The 20,372-nt window shown below is 46.7% G+C and overlaps 3 protein-coding genes across 9 annotated transcripts in view; 1 reads left to right on the top strand and 2 right to left on the bottom strand.

Moving 5' to 3' along the window:
• Oatp30B (Organic anion transporting polypeptide 30B) overlaps window positions 1-11,056 on the bottom strand; it is a 260,297-nt gene extending 249,241 nt beyond the window's left edge. For 2 of the 3 annotated variants that reach the window (XM_075695977.1, XM_075695978.1), the window contains exon 1: window positions 10,803-11,055. The gene's annotated coding sequence lies outside the window, so the exon portion shown is untranslated. Of the gene's footprint in view, window positions 1-10,802 lie in introns of all 3 variants that reach the window. The other variant, XM_075695979.1, reaches the window with a different exon arrangement.
• The window catches only part of LOC142585313 (solute carrier organic anion transporter family member 74D-like), a 572,676-nt gene that overhangs the window by 506,662 nt on the left and 45,642 nt on the right, over window positions 1-20,372 (bottom strand). The gene's annotated exons all lie outside the window — the stretch shown is intronic.
• The window catches only part of LOC142585310 (uncharacterized), a 51,702-nt gene continuing 32,309 nt past the window's right edge, over window positions 980-20,372 (top strand). The window contains exons 1-6 of one of the 5 annotated variants that reach the window (XM_075695981.1): window positions 980-1,145; window positions 12,252-12,307; window positions 12,701-12,765; window positions 12,901-13,026; window positions 16,912-17,047; window positions 18,236-18,381. In XM_075695981.1, coding sequence (XP_075552096.1) covers window positions 1,093-1,145; window positions 12,252-12,307; window positions 12,701-12,765; window positions 12,901-13,026; window positions 16,912-17,047; window positions 18,236-18,381 — 582 coding nt within the window. In that variant the 5' untranslated portion in view covers window positions 980-1,092. Of the gene's footprint in view, window positions 1,146-11,365; window positions 11,483-11,545; window positions 11,804-11,899; window positions 11,941-12,251; window positions 12,308-12,700; window positions 12,766-12,900; window positions 13,027-16,911; window positions 17,048-18,235; window positions 18,382-20,372 lie in introns of those variants that run through there. The other 4 variants (XM_075695984.1, XM_075695983.1, XM_075695982.1 and 1 more) reach the window with 4 other exon arrangements.

Below are 20,372 nucleotides of genomic sequence, written 5' to 3'. Positions count from 1 at the left end.
ATACGGCTTATACTGTACGCTTTCGACGGGAATTCCAAGTCAACGCTCCTCACTGCGAAGAGGCGCGCCGTACCGAAGGCGCGACGCGTCAGTATAGTATGCGAACCCGTCGCTTCGCTGCGTGCGATTCACGGCGCAAGTAATTCACCGTATACCGAAAGGAATGCGACACTTCGAAAATATTCCTTCCACCCTGCTTTTCAGAGAAAGCGCATCGCACCGGCAAGACGCGATTCTATATAAGCTGCGCCTCAACGCAACTACGCAGAGCGGGGAACGTGACTGCATCAGCATGCGTAACTGCCACAGAAAGCATACAACGAACGCGTGTACCATCAACCACCGCGACCGCATCCGCATATACGGTCACTGAAATAATACACTGAACGCATACACTGTCACTGCAAGCACGCTTCGCTGTCCCGACCGCCTCCGCATGTACTGTCAATGAAAGCAACGTACCCCACATATACTGCCATTCTGTCGCGGTAGCATCCGAATGCGGTGTCACTCGGATACACTGTCACCGACAGCGTATAGTGAACGCACATACTCCGCATATAATGCCACTGTTTACACACGACTTCGCGCTGCCGTGCATGGGCGTTGCATTTAAAAATAGAAACCCCTCCCCCAGTCCCCAGGCAAGAAGGCGGCCGCGCCGATTTCGTATGCATTATGCACGGTGTGACGGTGGCGAAGTACTGAGAGTCTCTACACGCTCGACCGAAGCCGGAACCCTACCGCGACAAAACTCGCCGGAGCGAAGAACGCCTTCACGCCCAGTGGTGTGTGTGCGTGTATATATGTGTGTGTGTATACTCGCAACACACTGGGTAGTACACAGCCAGGCGGCCCTCGCGGAGGACTCCTTCAAAAAAAAAGAAAGGAAAAAAAAAAAGAGAAGGTGCGCACGCGTTCCGGCAATGCTGTCGGTGCGCGCGTTCGCCTTGCGACGGCGTCCGGGCTGCTCGCACCAGGGCGCCAGGTGGGGTGGTCCTTGTTTCTTCGCGCCACTCGAGTTGCTCTCGGCAGAAGCCTCCTCCACCGCATCATCGACGCGACGAAAGCCACAACAACGGCGGCATCGGGATGAAGTGGTCCGATCACGGCACGCGGCTTCGAGGCGTCGACGCCCAAGACAGGTGGGCGCACATATATATCTCGTTCGGACGGGGCCATTGAGCTCGCTCCGCGGACGCTCGCTGAGCGTCACTGTAGTTATAAGTCCATTAGAACATGCAATCGCGCGGCAACAGCGGTGTCGGCTTGTTTAGTTACCTCGAGTGAAACGTTTCGCGCTCAAGGGGCGCCGAATGATGGGACGGTCTTCGGCGCGGTATAACTACAGGATGCACCTCTTCCGTGCCTGCGTGTATTACCAACGCACTGGCTCAGGCGTTACGATGACGTGTAGTATTAGTTTGCACCTACACGTCGTACGATGACACGTAAGTACGTACAGTTAGTACCGACATCACTTCCGGCGTACTTTATATATGCGCTCAAAGCGGCCTTTCTATTTCAAACGATCAGTACTCCTAGCCCTAACCACTTGAAGAGATGGTCCATTTCTGCTCCCACGGTTTCAGCGCAATAAGGAAGGACAAGTACACTATCTTGAACGCAGGTTAGGTGTTCCCATTCGTGTTGATCACAGCTGTAACCCCGGTACAGCCGGTAGGCCGGCCACCTATACAAACGTAGCGCAATTTTCGACGAAAGCACGTCAGGCGACGGTTGTGCATGATCGAAATAAAACAAGCACTCGCTAATGATTGAAAGAAGTATACATATACTTTACGTTCGGTGTTTTATCATGCCGGAACGCTTTTCATTTCACCTCATGTTCACTGCTGATTACTGAACAATTTATTGTTTGGGGGGACCAATTAGGTGCAAACCTTTCCAACTTCAACTCACTCAAACTCGCCAACTCACAGAGGGGGGGGGGGGGGGGCGCTACTGGCCCCTTGTTCAGAAGAGCAACGCCAGAGCGTTCGGTAATTTAGTTGACAGTCGGATCATCTCGCGTTGCTCTTCACTGGGAACACGAGAGAACCGTTGCGGCCCCAAAACATGAATTAAATACATTTTTTTTTCTTTCCACCTTAGACGAGTGCTCGTTTTATTTTTGCCCACTGCACAAATGTAAAGGCACAGATGTCAGCACAAGGAAATGCCAGCTCTGAACGCGGCCATCCGCAGGCGACAGACGAGAGCCGACGGCTCTTGATGATGCTGACGAGGATGCAAAGATCTCGGCTCCCTCCTCTCCGTGCAGGCAGGCCACCGAATATAGTTTTCCTGCTTACGCGCACGTTCGCGGGCGTCATTTTGGAGCGGAAAGCGTAATACTGGAACTCGTTCACACTGAAGGTAAGACGAGAAAAAAGAAAACACCCCTGTCACCTTAACGCGGCCGCCCAAGCTTTGCGTGGTTGAATGACCACACATCAACCTGGAAAAAAAGACGGCAACCAGGCCACGTAAAAGATCGAGGCTCTCTCTAACGGTGCCGAAACACCTGGAGAAAAATGCCGATTCATAAACCGCAACCGATCTCCCGCACCGCGAATACCTGTCAAGAGTGTAAAATCGCTTTCTAGTGGAACACGTACGAGAGGTCAGTATATATATATATATATATATATATAAGAGCATTCGAACTGACGTCACGTCAATGTATATATACGTCTACGCAAAGCCGTACGCCCGTTTTCGAGTCCATGCAGACTTTCAAGTTCTTTCCAGCTTTTAAATATTGCTTCCTCAGAAGAAAATAGTTGCAGCGTGAGCGGTAACTTGGAGGAGGCAAGTATAATGTATTTATTGAAAAACGTAAACAGAAAGGAACCACACGAACTCGCGTATTTTCGTTTGGTTGCCGCCGACCTGAAGCACCGTGTTATCGAAGCAACACACGCGGTGCCAGCCTCTTAGTTTCTTAACTCTAGGTAATTCAGACAGATGGCCAGGTAGATAGATAGAATGTCCACGTTTAGAGAGAAATAAGCACAAACTCCATAGTTCGCCAGCAGAGCTTTCACGAGAATGTTGGGTTAAAAAGTTGCAACAATGCGTTACAAATTTATAAATTCATAGCTTGTGCGAGGAAGGACCAGCAACACTCAAACACATGCTGTAGGAGTGCAATGTCGATAGAGTTTGGATGGTAGTTGCTCCGAAGACCCTGTCGTCGAGGTGGGCCGCCGCTCTGCGCAGCTCAGACCTCGGCATCCAGTCGTGGGCAGTCCAAGTCCGTGAGGCGGCGTTGAGGCAAGGCCTTAACATTCCCCCGTGGGAAACCTGAGTCCGGGTTGCGTTAAACCTTGCCGGACGTTCAATAAAGTTGTATCCATCCATCCATTCTTCTTACGTCTATATCGTAATTACTTCATTATGATTTGCTACTTCTTCCTCTTTAGTGTTTTTCTTAGTTTAAGATTTTGTTTCAAGCTGTTACGTAGAAACAGCTAGCTTATTAGTTAACTTACCGCACTTTCGAAACTAGTCAAGCAGCGAGAATGCGACCGAATCGAGCATTTTTGCCCGCTTCACCATCAAAGTGCCCGGGATGCAGGGTCACAACCACTATAATAATACAACGGACACGATCACTCATTCACAGCCTTCACCTGACAGCCCCCCCCCCTACTTTCCCCCTTCCCTTCAACCCCTTCTCCATCTTTTGTAGCCCGGAAAGTCTCTTCTCCGACCGGAAACACGTGGTGTATAATTTTCCAGTGTGCCGGCGCATGCTGCCTTCCTCGTTACGTAACTCTGGTGGAGGAGGTCTCTCTCCGGAGCCTTCGGGTTGGGACGGGGCCCTGCACTTTCCGTAACCACCAGGGCCTGAGGCGCCGCACCCGAAGTCCCCGTGAAGTGCCCAAGGAGCTCTTGCCCACGAGCTATGGTTGTGCCCAGGGGTACGAAAGAGAAAGAACTCAGAAGGTCACACAGACCAGCCTACTAACGGTCACAGACAGCCCAGCACCAGCCCACTGAATATCAACAGTTAATTATAAACAATTAGCTCGACAGGACACTCATGTAGATTTTCTTTTTCTTTTACGATGAAGGCCCGCGAGCATTCATTTCACAGAGAGAGAGAGAGAGAGGCAAAGAGAAAGACAGGGAGGATAACCAGAGATTATCTCCGCTTGGCTACCATGTACTGGGGGATGGGCAAGAGGATGCGATAGGTGAGAGAGAGAGAAGGATAAAAAAATACTAATTTTTAAGCATTCATTTAATTGTAATACTACATAAAGAAGCCCATTAAATGAAGTCTAGTAGTATCCCAAAAAGCGCGCGCGAGTTCGCGCGCCCTTGTAGAAGCCAGACACCTTATAATAACACATTCGGCAAAACTGAAAAACTCGCAACCTTTCGAAAAGAACACCGCAGTGTGAGTCATTCCGTCGAAGCGAAGCATTCCGGTCTCCCTTCGACCGAGTCCCAAGTTCGTTCGCGCTCCAGCTACCGGACCGGGGCGTACGTCGATCAACGCCCGTTCGAGCCGACAGTTCGCCGACGGGTTGGCGCGTGGCTCTATACCAGCAGCAGCAGCAGCACACGGCCGAGCGACGCTTGGCCCCGGTCCAAGGAACCGAGGAAGCGTGTCTGAAGAGCGGCAGTTTGAGAAAGGGACGAAAGAAAGAAAGAAAACGTAGACTGAAGAGAACCACCTCGCAAATTCCCCCGCTTGGCTGCCACTGGTGGTCCGAAGGACCCTGTTGACAGAGAAACGTGCACGGCGCCAGCGTAAGAAAAAAAAAGAGAATTCTGCCAGTGCGGAAGCGATGATTGGGTTGCGTTTGCCCAGTGCACGTGTGCGCGTTTATATATATATATATATATATATATATATATATATATATCCTCCTTTTTCTTATTCGGTTCGACTAAGCGCCGCAACCCGTTTGGGGATCCGGTTGGTCCGCAGTTCTAAGCGTCACGTTTTGACACACGTTGGGCGTGAGCGGGGCGCAAAAAATTTATGGAGCGAGAAGCTTCTGTGTGTTTTTCCGGGTTTGCACTGCCGCTTGTTTGCGGTGCACCTACAGAGCGACGAGAAAGGCGGAGGAATAAAAAAAAAAAGAAACAACGGAGCAGCTTGGAGGGTCGTGGTACTCGGCACCCGCGGACACTGCCCCCGAGCAGTTAGTTCCATGATGGATCTCAAAAAGCCCTTACTCACTGTGTTTACCATTCGCTGGCATCGCCACGGTGAAAAAAATGCGCCGGCCTGCGGGTTTCCGCTAAAACATGCAGCGAAGCAAGAGCGCCGTCAATACGCAGTATCGATGAGACAGAGGGGCACAGGCTTTTAATTAAACGGGCCATGAAGCCAAATTTTCAAACCGGAACTTTGCATTGCGTGTTCGTCCGTAGGCACCCCATAGCAACCTTGTAAAATTTGAACGCATTCGCCGAGGCGCATATCTCATAGACGATTTCATATATATATATATATATATATATATATATATATATATATATATATATATATATATATATATATATATATATATATCGCTCAAATCGTACAGAAAGAAGTCCGGTAACGTTAACCCGTGACGACGGGAGCCGCGTTCCGCGCGCTTCTAACGTGGTTTCGTTAACACACGTGTCTCGGCTATGGACCCGAGACGCTTTGCGCAGGCGTTCTCTGGTTTTCTGTTCCTAACGCGCGAGAGGAACGAATGCAAGCAAAGGAGCTGTCTGTGTCCTCGTTGCTTCAGCGCATCAGTTACAACGAATCCGTTCCGACTTGCCCCGCATGCAGACCTCCTTATGAAACAATTGCTGCGACAGAATGCATAGGTGGCACCCTCGCCGGCCAAGCGTGGTTGCACCGCCCACGTGGTTCGGGAGTTTCGGAGCAGGCAACACAGTGACGTCACACGCGCCATGCCGAAATGGCGGCCGCTGTCGGTAGGAGGAGCTTAGAGTCAGAGATTTCAGATTCAAATTTCGGATTAAAATCTACCGCGAGAGCCTAGCTTTGCGTGCGCGCGTGTATGCGCGCACAAGTACCACGCCGGACCGTCTACACTAAGTTGCAACGAAAAACTTATATTTGATGGGCGACGATGACGTAGCCTTTTCAATATGTAGAGTGAAAAAGGCAGTTCTTTTTTATTTTTATACATATTCAGGGGCTGCGCAACTTGGTGGAGAATTGAAATGATGAGCAGCGGCAGCCTATTTGTGTCCACTGCATGGAGGACGACGGCTTCTAGCCAGCGATCTCCAGTTACCCCTGTCTTGGTCAGCTGATCCCATTTTGCGAACGAAAAACATATAATACAAAATACTGTGGAAAAGTCGCTCAAAGAAAAAGAAGCCCTTAAAGGGACCCTAAAGATAAACACTAAGACCAGTTTAGGCTGGGAAAGCATTCTGTCAAAAAGCGATAAGCTCAACCCACGACAATGACGACGCTGAATTAAGGTGGCACGGTGGCTAACGCTATTTTTCTTTCCGCCACGGCTTACAGGCAAACGACGCGAACCCAGCATCAAATGCTGGGTTCAGTTTAGCAGATTTTCTGCTCGACCTAGCGGATTCAAAGAGGAACACTGAATTAGTTATGGCAGATGAAAGTTCTTTCAAAAGCCTCCTTTCGTTAACTTCGCGTTAGCAGGTCGATTGCCAGTACAAAAAATAAACAACCTTCCTTTTGATTTTTTTTTTCCATAGGGGTAAGGAAGGAAAGCTTCAATATAAAAAAAAAAAGAACGAAGGTTATTTGCCGCAAGTGGGGCTGAGCGAGTACGCATGTATTGTTTCGCTTTAGTGAATGAAACTCAAACGCACTCATTGCCAGAGCGATCGAAAAAAAAAATAACTGGACACGTTAATTCGGCCCGAGATACGCGACGTGGTATTTGTACGATTACGGTACAGAACTCTGGTTGCCGTGAAGGATACGTGCTCCCCGTTATAACGAAATCTCGCCATAACGACTTTTAGCTGTAAACGTTTAATTATTGTACGCATAACCACAGTTCATCGAGTATCATTGTGACAGGAAATATACGGACACTCCAGACGCGTTTTCGCCGCAGTCGTCGGCGTCGCCGTGATGTTCCGCATCAAGCCCGAGTGCGATAACAGCGTGGCCGCGCGCCGTAATGCTGTAGGTACTACGTGTGAAAGCGTGTGCGAGGGTGAGCCAAGAATGGCGGCTTCGCCTCACGCGCGCCAGGGAAGAAGGCGGGGAGGAAGCGCACCGTCTTCCACAGCGAGCAAGGCACCGGAGGGGCGTTATACTCCGGCGGCGGCTGCTTATGGCGCGGCTGAGCGTGGCCGCGCGGGCCCTATCTCGAAAGCAATCCGCGATGAGTACGAAGTCTAGGCGCGTCGAGCGCTGATAGCTTCGTATGCTGTGTGTTCTCGCCGCATAGTTCGCGTTGAAGTGAGAGGCAGTACGAAGGTCAATTCGCCCCTCACTGCTGCTCTTCCTTAAGCCAGCGTTTTCACGGGTAGTGCCCGCGCTCATCGAGTAAGATGTGTTTACGTTTGCCTGTGTGCGCGTGACTCCGTGCTTTTTAATTTAGTTAAAGGCGAACCTTTACGAGTTTATACGGCCGATAAAACTTCTATCCGTACTTCGTATAGCTGTCTACTAATTTATTATCGCAATCGATGCTTCGCCTTTCGGGCGAAGGAGCGACGTTTTTCTTTTTTTTTTTTATCACGGGATTCACACGTAACGCTTACTGCGCAAGCTCCAATCTTCACGCATAAGACGCTCCTAAAAAGACAAGTAAAAATATTAACAAGTGCATCAAGAGGAGGATGATGAGGATCGTTGCTTGCTGCAGGGGGACATAGCCTAGCGAAAACGTTTGCTGCAGGGGGACATAGCCTAGCGAAAACTTGCGGAAATTTCTCCGCACGGGCGCCACTCGTCAAGTGCGGTAGGGTCCGCAGCCCGTCACAATACATCTGATAACGCGACGCACCAGGTAGACAAACAAGGGCATATCGTAACACACGCTAACACTAACGAAGATAATGGATTCGAAACGGAGGTTACTCAACAGGCTGTGTGCCATTCATTCCACGTCGGCCTGATATCCTGCACACAACACGGTTCAACATTCGCACTCCCAGTTCGGTATCATGCAAGTGCTGACTGATTGAAGGCTCACACACACTAGGAGGACCCGACACCGATTCCGGTCTGCATACTGTCGGCGACGGCGTTTTTTCCTTCGTGCCGGCGCCTCTGTCACACTGCACCGACGCCGACAATCTGCCGACGGTTGGTGGAGAGCTCGGCGTCTGTACAAGGTGACAGAGGCGCCGATAAGAAGGTGAAAAACGCTGTCGCCGAAAGTCGGCAGACCGAAATCGGTGTCGGGTCGGTCTAGCGTGAGTGATCCTTAACTGATACCGTTGTAGATTTCCCAATTTCAACGCACCGTTTAATTCTCTGCCGTCCGCCACCGCGTTTTTCTAGTAGACCGGCGCTTATTACGCATTAATTACATAACTTGAATCGCGATAATGTAAATGCAGCGATTCTATTACAATTGCTTTCCGTTTCGAGCTTCGTCAGTGATCCCAAAGGCGCTCTTCCTACGGTTTCACGCGGATCAGCTGGTCGTGAGCGGTGGATGATAATAAAGAAATAGAATCGAACGAAAGGAATCGCTATAACGGCCCGGTCCACCTCTACCTCTGAACTATGATATCGGCTACACCCGTTTTCTCTATGATACTCTGATCCATACCGCAGGCAGGGGATAGAACTGGAGGTCTCTAGGTAAGGCCTTTGTCCTGAAGATGGTGACGACTCGGTGCTTTAGGTCAAGCCGTCAAGGCGCTGTGTTCTCTATTCGATGATCACCCGCACTCGTTGAGAGTGTAAGAACACAGAATAATAAAAAAAAAACATGGTAAGAATTCGCGACAACCTCCGCCCCAAAAACACAGCTGCATCAGCGCCTTCCGCGTTCCGAAATAGTTCCCCAGAAAGGAGTTCGTCTCCGTCATGACGTCACGGTAGTGAGCTAACGTTTAATTGGCTGGCGCACCTATACAAGTTCTGTTTCGAGATGTTTGCCCCTGAATTCGTGGACTGCCACTGACTCTTTGTTGCTTGAATCGCGAAGCGGGAAAATAAATTGTGCGCCGTGTGAATTTGAACCGAAGTGTCCGTTTGTCATATCATATCATATCATGTCCGGAGATATCATATCAACCATATACATCAATTCCACACGAAATGAGGACGCCTTCGCATGCTTTCTAGAGAACAAATTAGCTCGGGCGCGCGCGCGCACGAGCATAACAAACTTGTTGCACGCCCGCTTGAGCCAACAGCGTGGCAGAATGGGTTAGACGCGCATGAGTAATTGCCCTTAACCATATCCCCCTTTCTCTCCTTCCATTATATAAAGGATCACTTTTTTTTTTTCGGGTGATATAATAAGAGCGTGTTCGTTCACCTATGGCGCATCAAGAAAGGATGTCAGTGTCAGTCGTTCCCGCCTTTATTAAGAGCCCGGTAATAAGGGGTACACCTGCATATGCAGCTAAACCACAAGGGTGATTCAGCTTATGGTTTGACATAAAGTAGTGCATAATTACGACGTGGCTACCCTGCAACCTTGCGCACGCTCCGAATGCTGCTACCACGACCTCACCCCCCCCCCCACCCCCCACTCGCCTCCGCACACACACGCCTTCCTCCAACACTACCCTCTCTCACCACTACACGCACACATTCACACACATTTAGGTTTTTACACGTTGCCGGAACAATTAAGACAATGTCCCCGCAGTGGCGTAGCAACAGGGGGGGCCGGGGGGCCGTGGGCCCCGGGTGCAAGGGGCCAGCGAGGGGGGGGGGGTGTCATATACGTCTGAAGACACCCCTCTTTCCTCCGGCTACACCCGGGGAGGGGGGCGACAGAAGACCTATGGGCCCCGGGTGCCAGACGACCTAGCTACGCCACTGTGTCCCCGCCTCCCCTTCTTTAATTTGTCCGTGACCAAACGTATGTAACTACAGTTGAATTTTGTAGTAACGTAGCCGCGTACTGACATCCGGGTTATCAAAAACAGAATTTCAGGCGCTAAAAGGCTCGTGGTTCTAAGTGTTTTTCATCGACAGCCAGCCCGTCGGCCACCTCATAAAAGCGAAACCCACAGCAGTAATCGATAGCGGCTGCTGCTCAGCTGTTCCGAGACGATGACATGTCAGATGTGGTTGGTGGTCGGAACACCTGGTGCGGAGTCTCTCAGACGTCGTCACGCTTTTGCGTTTCGCTGTGACATCTGTCACGTCACAGATGCGTCTGCGCTAATCCGCACTTGTGCCTTCGCTGAGTGCAGTGGACTACTGAACAAAACCATCAATTCGGGCTCACCAACCGTAGGACTGAGAAGACGATCAACACAAAGGTCGCAAGAACGAAACGCGCGCGCGTTCTCGCTGCATCAAAAGCAGGTTCGCGTAGAAAGACAGCTTTTGCGGACTACAAAACACAAAACTCACCAACGAGGGCACCAATGCAAGAATGCTAAAGCGAAGTTTAACTAAAGCTTTCTAAAATGCAGGTCTGGGCGCACGATGTAAATGACCTAGAATCACAGCCATAGTGAGCGGCTAGCAGGCCCTCGGCAACAGCCCAGCTGTGATTTTGTTTGTAGGCGAACGGCGTCAAAACATAGCGTCACTCGGCTCTTATTCATTGATAGTCGCTTCCTTATACGCCTTTGAAATGTCTCCTAGTTACTGGCGATTCCTCGAGGGGTAGAATAAAAATTCCATCACATACCTGCAGATTTAGGGAGCCTTTCGCTTCTGAACGTAGTGAGCTTCGCCGACAGATGATAATCCTCGATGCTTTCTTTCGCGACTCCAAAGTCCTTTAGCTGCGTCGATAGCACGGGGAAAGCGTAGTAGCAGAGTTCGGATCCAAAGCGCTGGGCTCACTGTCAAATCAAGTCACACACATACACACACATTCACCCCGTGTTACAAAACCTCTCGCGCACGGAAAGGCTCTCTGTTTACGGTGAGAGGTCACGGACGGTCCAAAAGAAAAAGCCACATAAGGCGAGTGCTGCCATCTAGGAGAGAAAGAGAAGAATTATTGCGATCGTACCGCCATCTCTTAGAGTATCTGGCAAATGCAAAATCACTGTTACTGATGAGCGCAAGAAATCAAAATCGGTGAACAGGGCAAAATTTTGATCGTGCATTTTAGAGGAAACTCGTGGCTGTTAGTTTGATTTTTGGATTGCCGCAATTCTAGCGCGGTCTTCACTGCCATACCAAGAATTCCTTAGAAAGAAAAGCTACGGCGGTCGAAAGCAAACGCTGACAACAAAAACAAAACACGCTCGGTCTCCGTACGCGGCAGCCGCTCGGAGAGTGCGTCGGCACCGTTCTTCGGGACTAGTTTTCCTAACCTAAATTTCGGGAGCCGCTAATTCCTGCCAGGTGGACCGGTGCGTAAGTGTCCACTATAGGTCCAGTTCTTGTCGCTTTCGCGCTGGCGTGGCAGCGATGTGCAACGTCTATTTCGCGCGACTGGCAAGGTAAAAGGTCCTCCCTCCCGCCCCCTCTATCACGCCGTCGTCGCGGCGGTGTTTTCCGTTGCCTGCCTTCCGGTTGCCATGGTGATGCGGACGCATTTGCTCGAAAGGAATTGTTTGCGGCGTGCGCTACGGATTTTGCTTGCACTCCTCAGGCTCTTGAGAACCGGTGTGGTACCGTCGCCAGCGTTTGGTGTGCCTGCTTGGCAACTTGCTCGCTGGGTGTGGACTAACCGAGGTACTGTGTGGGATAGCCCATCCTTTCCCTTATATGGGCAGCCGTCTAGAACTTGAGCGCTTTCTCTGGCGGTCGTTAATGTGTCACCTCTCGCTTTGGCCTCGCCTCGGCATGAAAGCGACTGCGTTGTCTCAAACGTGCGTGCTCGTTGACTGCTGTCCTGTCTTTGCCGGCTGCCTCCGACTAACGTGCGTTGCTGCGAACACTGCTCGACCGCGGCTGAACTTCGCATATAACGCTACGTTTCGCGATCGCGGCTCCTTCGCCTGTATATTCTGCTCTGCCGATGGAATGCGCGATTTGCATCTCGATACGTCAAAAATCGATCTGCGTGGCACCATTTTGATACGTCATCGTGTTGTGCCTGAAGCCTGCCAGTTGACTAATAAACCTTTCTCTCTTTCTACACGCAATCCTGATAGTAATACTTGTCCATTGCTCATTCCAGCTGCTTCACTGTGCAGAATGTGAGCGACACGCCGAGCGGCAGTATGGAGGATGTGGGTGAGTTGCTCGCGATTCATTACCTCAACGTTGCGAGTATTTTAGTCTTCCTGGTGAAGTCTTCGTGAGAATGTGCATATTTATTATATGATACTGGGATTGTAATGTAAGCATCGCAGGGGAGGTGTGCAGGTATATAAAGCAGAGCATTCGTGAATTTGAATGGCATATATTTGCGTTACATTGTACGCCAGATATTTTGACTGACGTAGATGTGAAAGCGTGCGCTGGGCAAAAGCTTTGAAAGTTTCAGCTTGTGTGTAGATGAAACTTGAAGGTAGTTCCAGCAGTGTATGTGCAGTTGTATCCATCGTGGCAATCACATTATTTTATTGTGGCACATTTAAAGGTCTCATTCGATTCACAAAACAAATTGTGCTTGCATCTCTGCAGCCTCAACACAGTCAGCGCTAACTCCATGTTCAATATGTGGGAGAACGTTTCGTCCTGATGCTTTGGTAAGTTCTTGTTGAAACCAGTGACAAACTTTGTAATCATTCGGGGAGTGTTTCTTCATTTGGTATATATATTGGATTACAGTTGTTTGCTAATCCATGAAACAGTAGCACAGCACTTTCCGTTCTGTATTTCAGGCCCGGCATGAGCAAGTATGCCTCAAAACCAAATCCAAGCCCCGCAAAGTTTTTGATTCTTCAAAGCAAAGGATTGAAGGAACAGAAATCAAGAATGCACCCAAGCGTCCCTCTCCTACACCAAAGGTGACTGACTTGGCTTACTATTGCAGCATTGTTTTATTATGAGCGACACAGTTGTTATGAACATCACACACAACACCCATTCATTTTTTTTCCGAATCCAATCACTTATCTATAGGCAACTTACCAGTATGCTAATTACTTATGGGAAAGGTGAAGTAATTAAGACTCTTGATAACTGCTGTATAGCGGGGCTACTGTGTCTTCGCAATTTTACCGCGCCTATTACCTCCCAAATACCCAAAAAGTTAACTTGGTGACGATTCTACTGCGCACATTGAGTAATGGAACCTGAGTCGACGCATTCCGTGCTGAAACAACTTTATGGATCATAAAAAGGCAGGCAGACACGCGAATCTTAGCGGCCAGTTGCTATCGGAGTCTGACGACACCTCCTTTTCGCTGTCTCCCAACCACAGAAAGTCATCTTCAGTTCCATCTAATGTGTTAGAAATGCCACACGTACAGCAAACTGGAAAATGCCGACCACAAACCAAGGCATAAATAAATGTCTGTTCAATGGCAGTCTGACTGTAGCTACCTTGCATTGAGCTTTCTTTTATATATAATACGAATAAGTTTCATTTTTGATTTTGAGTAGAATTAGTTACGATTGTAATGCGCATGCAAATTTGAATGCACTTTTTATTTTAAAAATGTGCACGTTAGAATTCTGCAAATATGGTAATTCACACAAAGTAAGGTGCGTCAATTAAGAGGTAGAACTTGTATTACCGTTCATGCAGATAACACAGTTGTTGCTCAGTAATCTTAACAAATTAGTGTTGACAAAGCCATTCTTCACACCTGTGACTCGTGTTTTAACATGATAGTATTAAAAGCCCCGCGTCGCAGAAAATCCGGTGCCAGTGTTGCTGTCAGTGGAGTTTTCCTTGTCCGTTAGCGAAAATTTCCATATATATTTAGGTGTGTGTATATGCCACGCCTTGATATACGACATGCAGTATATGGGGGTTATATTGCCACACCATTCTATCACTACAGTTGCTCATACATTGTCTTACATTCTTGACAAAGTTATTCTTTAGAATTTTGAGAATGACAGCCCACAAACAAATGTTATGAAACAAAACACCGACAGTACATGCCTTTTAGGTCAAATCTTCTCAGACTTAACCTAAAAGGCATGCACTGTCGGTGTTCTTAAACTTACATATTAAAAATGTGAAACAATAACAGAAACCTGAAAATTGTGCAAATTTTTTTGGGTGGCTGCGCACTCCCTCCGAGGTCGGCCCATGCAAGAGGCCATGTTTCTACCAGAAAGCTCGCCTATGTGCATACTGTTCACCGCCAGCATTTCCCAGTAAACATTACAGTTGCATAAGCTGCAGTTGCCAGGAAGCACGAGTAGTCGGGGATCTTTGAATTCTATCACATTCCGTTCCTAAAGGCAAAGCTTATGTGTCCTCAAAATTTATTGCAAATGATAACCAGAAAGCACAATAGTAAGCACAGAACATAATTTTCTGAGGGACAAATTGTTGCATCGTTCAAATTTTTCACGGCCTCCCTTTTTTTTTTGGCGACAAACCAAAACTCCAGCATGTGAATGTTTTACGACTCCCCCTTTCAGATATTATTGCCAAAGGTCTAGCTTTGCGCACATTTGTTGCTCTAACATTCTTTTCCTGCTTCTTCACTTAACTCAGCAGCACACATTTGTTGCTCTAATGTTCTTTTCCTGCTCCTTCGCTTCACTCTGCGGCCAGAAACGTTTGCCAAGAACCATTTGTTTCTTTTCAAGCGAGCATCAATCACTTGAAGCTATTTCTCAATCTTTCGGGTGTTTTTCATGTGGTGGCAAAACACCTGGCATTTTCTTGCTTGTCATCCACGTGTCCTTTTACAAGAAGTACCACGCATTGGCATGTTGCTTTCTGTCTAGATTGTGCCAAACTCAGAGTGATGACAGAAGTAAATGCGTATGTTTATTTCTTTATGTTAGCTAAGGGACGTTTGTTTCCATGACATGGATTGGCTGTTCAATTAAGCATTAGTTTTCTTACACCATGCTTTGATGGCAATGATACACATTTACTTTATGCTTGGAAGCTTAAAGGTACACTAAAGTTGAAAACTAGGCCAAGGTCAATTGACAGATTGGTATTCTAGAAGAATAAATGTGTTATTTTGCCAAGAATGAATATTTCATGAATGAAAAAGAAAAGGAAGGCATAAAACATCGGAAAGGAATGATACCACTGATTTCGAAATGCAGATCTAACTTTTGCTGACGTAAGTTATCCTGGTAGCAATTAGTCAAGATTAGTCAACAGACAATAACGTAGAGCAAATTATGTTGCACTTATACATGAATGAGAATGCAACTTGACGAAATAAATTAGACTTTTCTACAGAACCTGTTCACAGCAACCTGTCAGTGCCATTCTGGGGTGCATGACATCTAACATAACTCACAGCTGACAAGAAAGTCTGGCAGTAGTCTGATTGCTGTAGCGGTACGAAGTTCTTACACTGCAGCTATGTATAGATGAAGTCTGCTCTCCATTCTGGAGTAATTTAATTTGACGATAAGACGAACTGTCTTTGATTCTGAAATTCTCAGTGACTGCCCCCCCCCCCCATCTCTTTTCTAATCATAAATGCAAAGAGACATCCAGGAGTATGGTCAACGACTCTACTCTAACCAAACCTTGTAATGCTTGTATTTATTTATTTTATTTATTTATTTTTACAATAGCACAGGCCCAATGTGTGGGCTTTTGCAGGAGGGGCATCAAAGAGTTCATACGACAAGCACTGGTGTAAAACAGCAACGTAGTAGTGCACCACAAACTATCCACATTGTTAAAAATACATTGTGACACAACAATGGACACTTGATTAATCATGACAACAACTGTTTCAAAGTTTTGCAGTCCTTGCAAAAAGGGAATAGTATAACTGCAAGACAGTAGTACAACAAAGCAGCAGGAGACAACAATTAGTACATGGTTAGCCGTGACTATGAACGCTACAAAAATAAAGGCAGTACTTAAAAACATAAAGAAATATAAACCAAGAAATGACATTGCATGTTATGATGTCATTATGTGAAGTGAATTGCTGTTATGAAGCATACGGCAGTATGTTCCACTCTGTAATAGCGCGAGAGAAGGAGAACTTAAACATGCTAGTTTATGATCTTAATAGTGTTATCAATTCAGCATGACAATTTCGGGTTAATTGTAGCATCAGAAGTTTGATGTATGGATCAGGGTATAAGGCGAGGCGGTTCTTTTTCAGGTGAAAAAGAAACTTTAATCTTCCCATTTTATGGCGCAGTTGAAGTTCCAAAATTGTATTTTGCTGCATCAGAGAAGTTTGGGGAGTGCGTCATGCGGTGTTCAGAAAAGACAAAGCTGATGGATCTCCACTGAATCATTTCCAAAGCGCCATTCTTTTTCTTAAGTGTGTGGGTCCCAAATGATACTAGCATAGTTGACCTAGCTAAACGGCCATGCATCCACTCATTCACCTATCAGTCCAATTGCACCTTTAGTACCTCCCTCAGTGCCTATGGAATTGTGCTGTTAAAAGGATGAGGCTGCGTTTTGATGCGAGTGAAATGCTCATGCGTTTAGACTTATCGACAAGTTCAAAAAACCCAGGGGGTCACGATTACCATAATGCAGATCCGTCCATTACGATGTCTCCCATAATCCGAGCTCTTCTTTGGGACACAAAATTTCGTCAATCAAATCGGCAACTATTTAGTTCCTCTTTTACGTCTGTGATATTTTTTTCAGATCTCTGAGCAACGAAAATGTTTAAAAATAATCTTTCTCTTTCGTAAGCTTTGCTGCTTTGCATCTGTCATGTCAGCCTGGAATTTGAGTATGGCAAAATGATTTTCTCCTGCAGCCAAAGCCGAAGCCCAGGGCGAACTGGAAAGAGAAGCACGAGGAGCTCATCCGGACAATTCGCGCCGCGCGGGGTGAGGACGTCGGGCCGTCAACCGACGCAGCTTCAAATGGCAGCCGGCCAGCAGTGCCTGCAGGCAAGTTCACTGCCCTCCTGCCGCTATTTTCATCCAGTCATCTTGCGCAATTTGCAAAGTTTGCCCTACTTTCCTGTTTCAAAGCATGCAGATGTCAGTCCATAATGAATTTCCTGCTCAGAATGACTGACATGCCACTATCAAACATGGACTCTAATGTGGAGATCCCAGGAACCGTGCCGATATTTGTTTTGTTTTTCAGGCTGACTGCTGCAGTGTTTGCTGTGTGTATACATGTATCTAGATTGAAGTTTGCGTTTTCAAGGAGAGCTTAAATTCAGAATGCAAAAGTTAATTTTTCAAGTTCACTGCAGATGCTTGACATTCCCAGCCGCAATTGTAGGGGACCACTTAACACCGGAATGAAGCTTAGTGGATGATGTGTACAAAAGTTGCATGCCATCTGCCACAGCTTTTATGCTGGCATGCAGTATAAAGAGTCCCTCCCATCTTCCAAGCTGTCTGTTTTCATTCCAAATTATTGCAAACCAGGTCATATGTGCTACTTAGGTTCCAGTTCTGAGTGCTGATGCACTTGGTCGTACGAGGAACTAATTACTGTAAGAATACGCACTGAATTGTCATTATTTTTGTAGGACAGCTCAAAACAACATCCCCCCCAATAAACAACATGTGACTCCGTGAATGCAGTAAGATAAAATCTGCTCATAGTAAGTAAATCTGGTTACCCTATTTATGGTCACAACTAAATTTGTATAATAATGTTTGACCATGCTTGCCATTACAGCCTAAGTTGACATCCTGCCCCCAGATTATGTAAATGGTCAGGAAAATGGGACTGGGATATGCCTTATTGTAAGACCAGAAGGAAGTTCATAAGCTTATTGTGAAGAACTGACTAGAGTGATCTGTGCTCAACATGCTTTGTAAACTCCTGTGCCAGCACGTGTTTGCCATATATCACTAGCAAGTGCGTGCGTCGACTCATAACATAGACAAACAAACAGAAACACAACCTAAGGCCACTGCTGCATGCTGCCTTTGGTGTGCATGGATAAGTTGTGGCACTGCTTGGTATGCGAATCTTTTGCTGGATCAGTGATTTATCAGCATGTTTTGGGGGAAAATGATACTTTTTGACAAAAAGGCAGTGGGCGGCATCCGAGTGATGGGTGATGGCTCAGGATGTTGTTGTAGTCATGCCTCACCTGTTCTTTGTGCCTCCAGGATATGTTGAGTGCCCCAGCTGCAATCGCAACTTCAGCGACCGTGCAGCTGACCGACACATTGCGTGGTGCCAAGAGAAAAAGAATCGGATACCTAAGAGTCCGGCCAGCGCTGAGGCCGTGGAAAGGCTCAAGGCAAGGACTAAGGTCAGTGGTGATCTTGTATACTGTGTATGCCTCACTGTTAAATTTGACTGCGTCAAAAGGGCTTCACTTTTATTTTTATACCATCAGAGCTTTTGCTCCTAGTTCATTTTTTGTATCTTTCGGAGGTTATTGCAAAAAGAACTATTCAAATTGTTGCACTTAAATGGAAGCTGTTCAACCATGAAATTTCCGGGTTTGATGCAATAATTTTAGTCTGGTGGCCTCATTTTGCTGACTTTCCTGCATTTAAAACTTGCGAGCATGTAAAATTGGTTTTAGTTATCTGTGGTTGAAATTTAAGAAATCCATTTGACACTTCTGCCAAGTTAAATATTTATCAACTGGCATCACCTCATTCGATGGCTCTATAAAGGTGATCTCGAATGACCAGCATGGTCGAATGGGAGCATTGGAACCCAGCATGGGGGGATGTGATCTTTTTAGGTGAAGGCAACCGGTCAATAAACCCACACATGCTACCTGTGGGATCCTTCCCCACCCGCGGCAAGTTGTTTATTCCTCCACTTTCATTTCCATTAATTTATCGTTTCTTTATTTAATTTATTAAGCACAAGTAATTTCCCCTGTTATCCTTGGTGTCAGTGTTTGTTGGCTTCTTATGATATTACTAATAAAAATCGGGCCCCTCAGTTAACCCCCTTTCTTCTCTATTATTACATAACGAGGATCTCGAATCCGGCAACATTGATGCGTTCAGGTAGCACGAGTGGGTTTATTGACTGGTTGCCTTCGCCCAAAAAAATCACGTTCTCGTGACGCCTGCGACAGAAAGGACGTTCCACATCCGCCGCCAAGGCTCGTGAGTGGTGGTGCTGGCTAACACTCCCAGGGTTCTACTAGGAAACATAAATACCCAAGAAAGTGGATGGGGAAACAGCGCCACGGTAGCTCAATTGAAGAGCATCGCACGCGTAATGCGAAGGTTGTGGGATCGTTCCCCACCTGCGGTAAGTTGTCTATTCATCCACTTTCATTTCCATTAATTTATCGTTTCTTTATTTAATTTATTAAGAACAAGTAATTTCCCGTATGTTGTCCTTGGTGTAGTGTTTGTTGGCTTCTTATGATATGACTAATAAAAATCAAATAAAATAATTTAAAAAAACCTTTCTTCCCTTTTCTGTCTGTCACATGGTAACTTAATATCACCCTACTGAAGTAGTTCCTTATATCTTAATATGGCTTTTGTAATGCGCATATGTTAGTATAGGCGTCATATCAGTTTGGCATGATTTCCATACAAATAGGTATGATACAGAAACCTTTCCGAATTATGAATCTGTGTGGACTTATTCAGTAGGGAACAATCCCAGAAGCAATTTGCTACTGTGGCAATTTCACTGCATCAGAGTCATGGAACTAGTGCCAAGGAAACAAGAATGAAGTAGAGGTTGCTAGAGGATCAAGTGGTGCACTTAAATAGGAAAACTTAAGAGCACATAATACCTTCAGTTAACACACAACAAGGGTTATATATCTCTAGGAAATTTCTTCATCCCACAGTAGAGTTAAATTAAACTGATAATGAAGACAATGGTATGCCTCCGTTTACGCTTGGATATGGGCATGCTTACTTGCTAGTTTGCCACGAATGGTAGGGCTCAAGATTCAATAACTGGCAGTCAGCCTTAGTTCAAGTTATTTCATACAATCTGGCCTTTCAGGTTGGAGATAAAAAGCCTTTATAATTTCTCTATAACATCACTTTTTTTAATGCCTTCAGTAACCAACTGCACAATTTTTACTGTTTCCTTTTTTTTAAGCAATGTACTAGGCACTTCTTCTTAAGCAATATCTGTTAAGAACAAAGAATTTGTTATATGGCATCTTGTGGGCAGATTAGTTGATCAAAGGCCCTTTACTAACGAGGCACAAGTCCTCCCTAGGGAGAGATAGGGGCAGTGGTGCAATACATTTAGTTCTCTGAATCCCATGATCTCATCTCGATCAAGATCAGTCGACAAGTGTTC

Source organism: Dermacentor variabilis, chromosome 6 (genome assembly GCF_050947875.1).
Source record: "Dermacentor variabilis isolate Ectoservices chromosome 6, ASM5094787v1, whole genome shotgun sequence".
NCBI lineage: Eukaryota > Metazoa > Arthropoda > Arachnida > Ixodida > Ixodidae > Dermacentor > Dermacentor variabilis.
The sequence above is the reverse complement of the archived record's forward strand: the minus strand, read 5'-3'. Positions and strand labels throughout refer to the sequence as shown.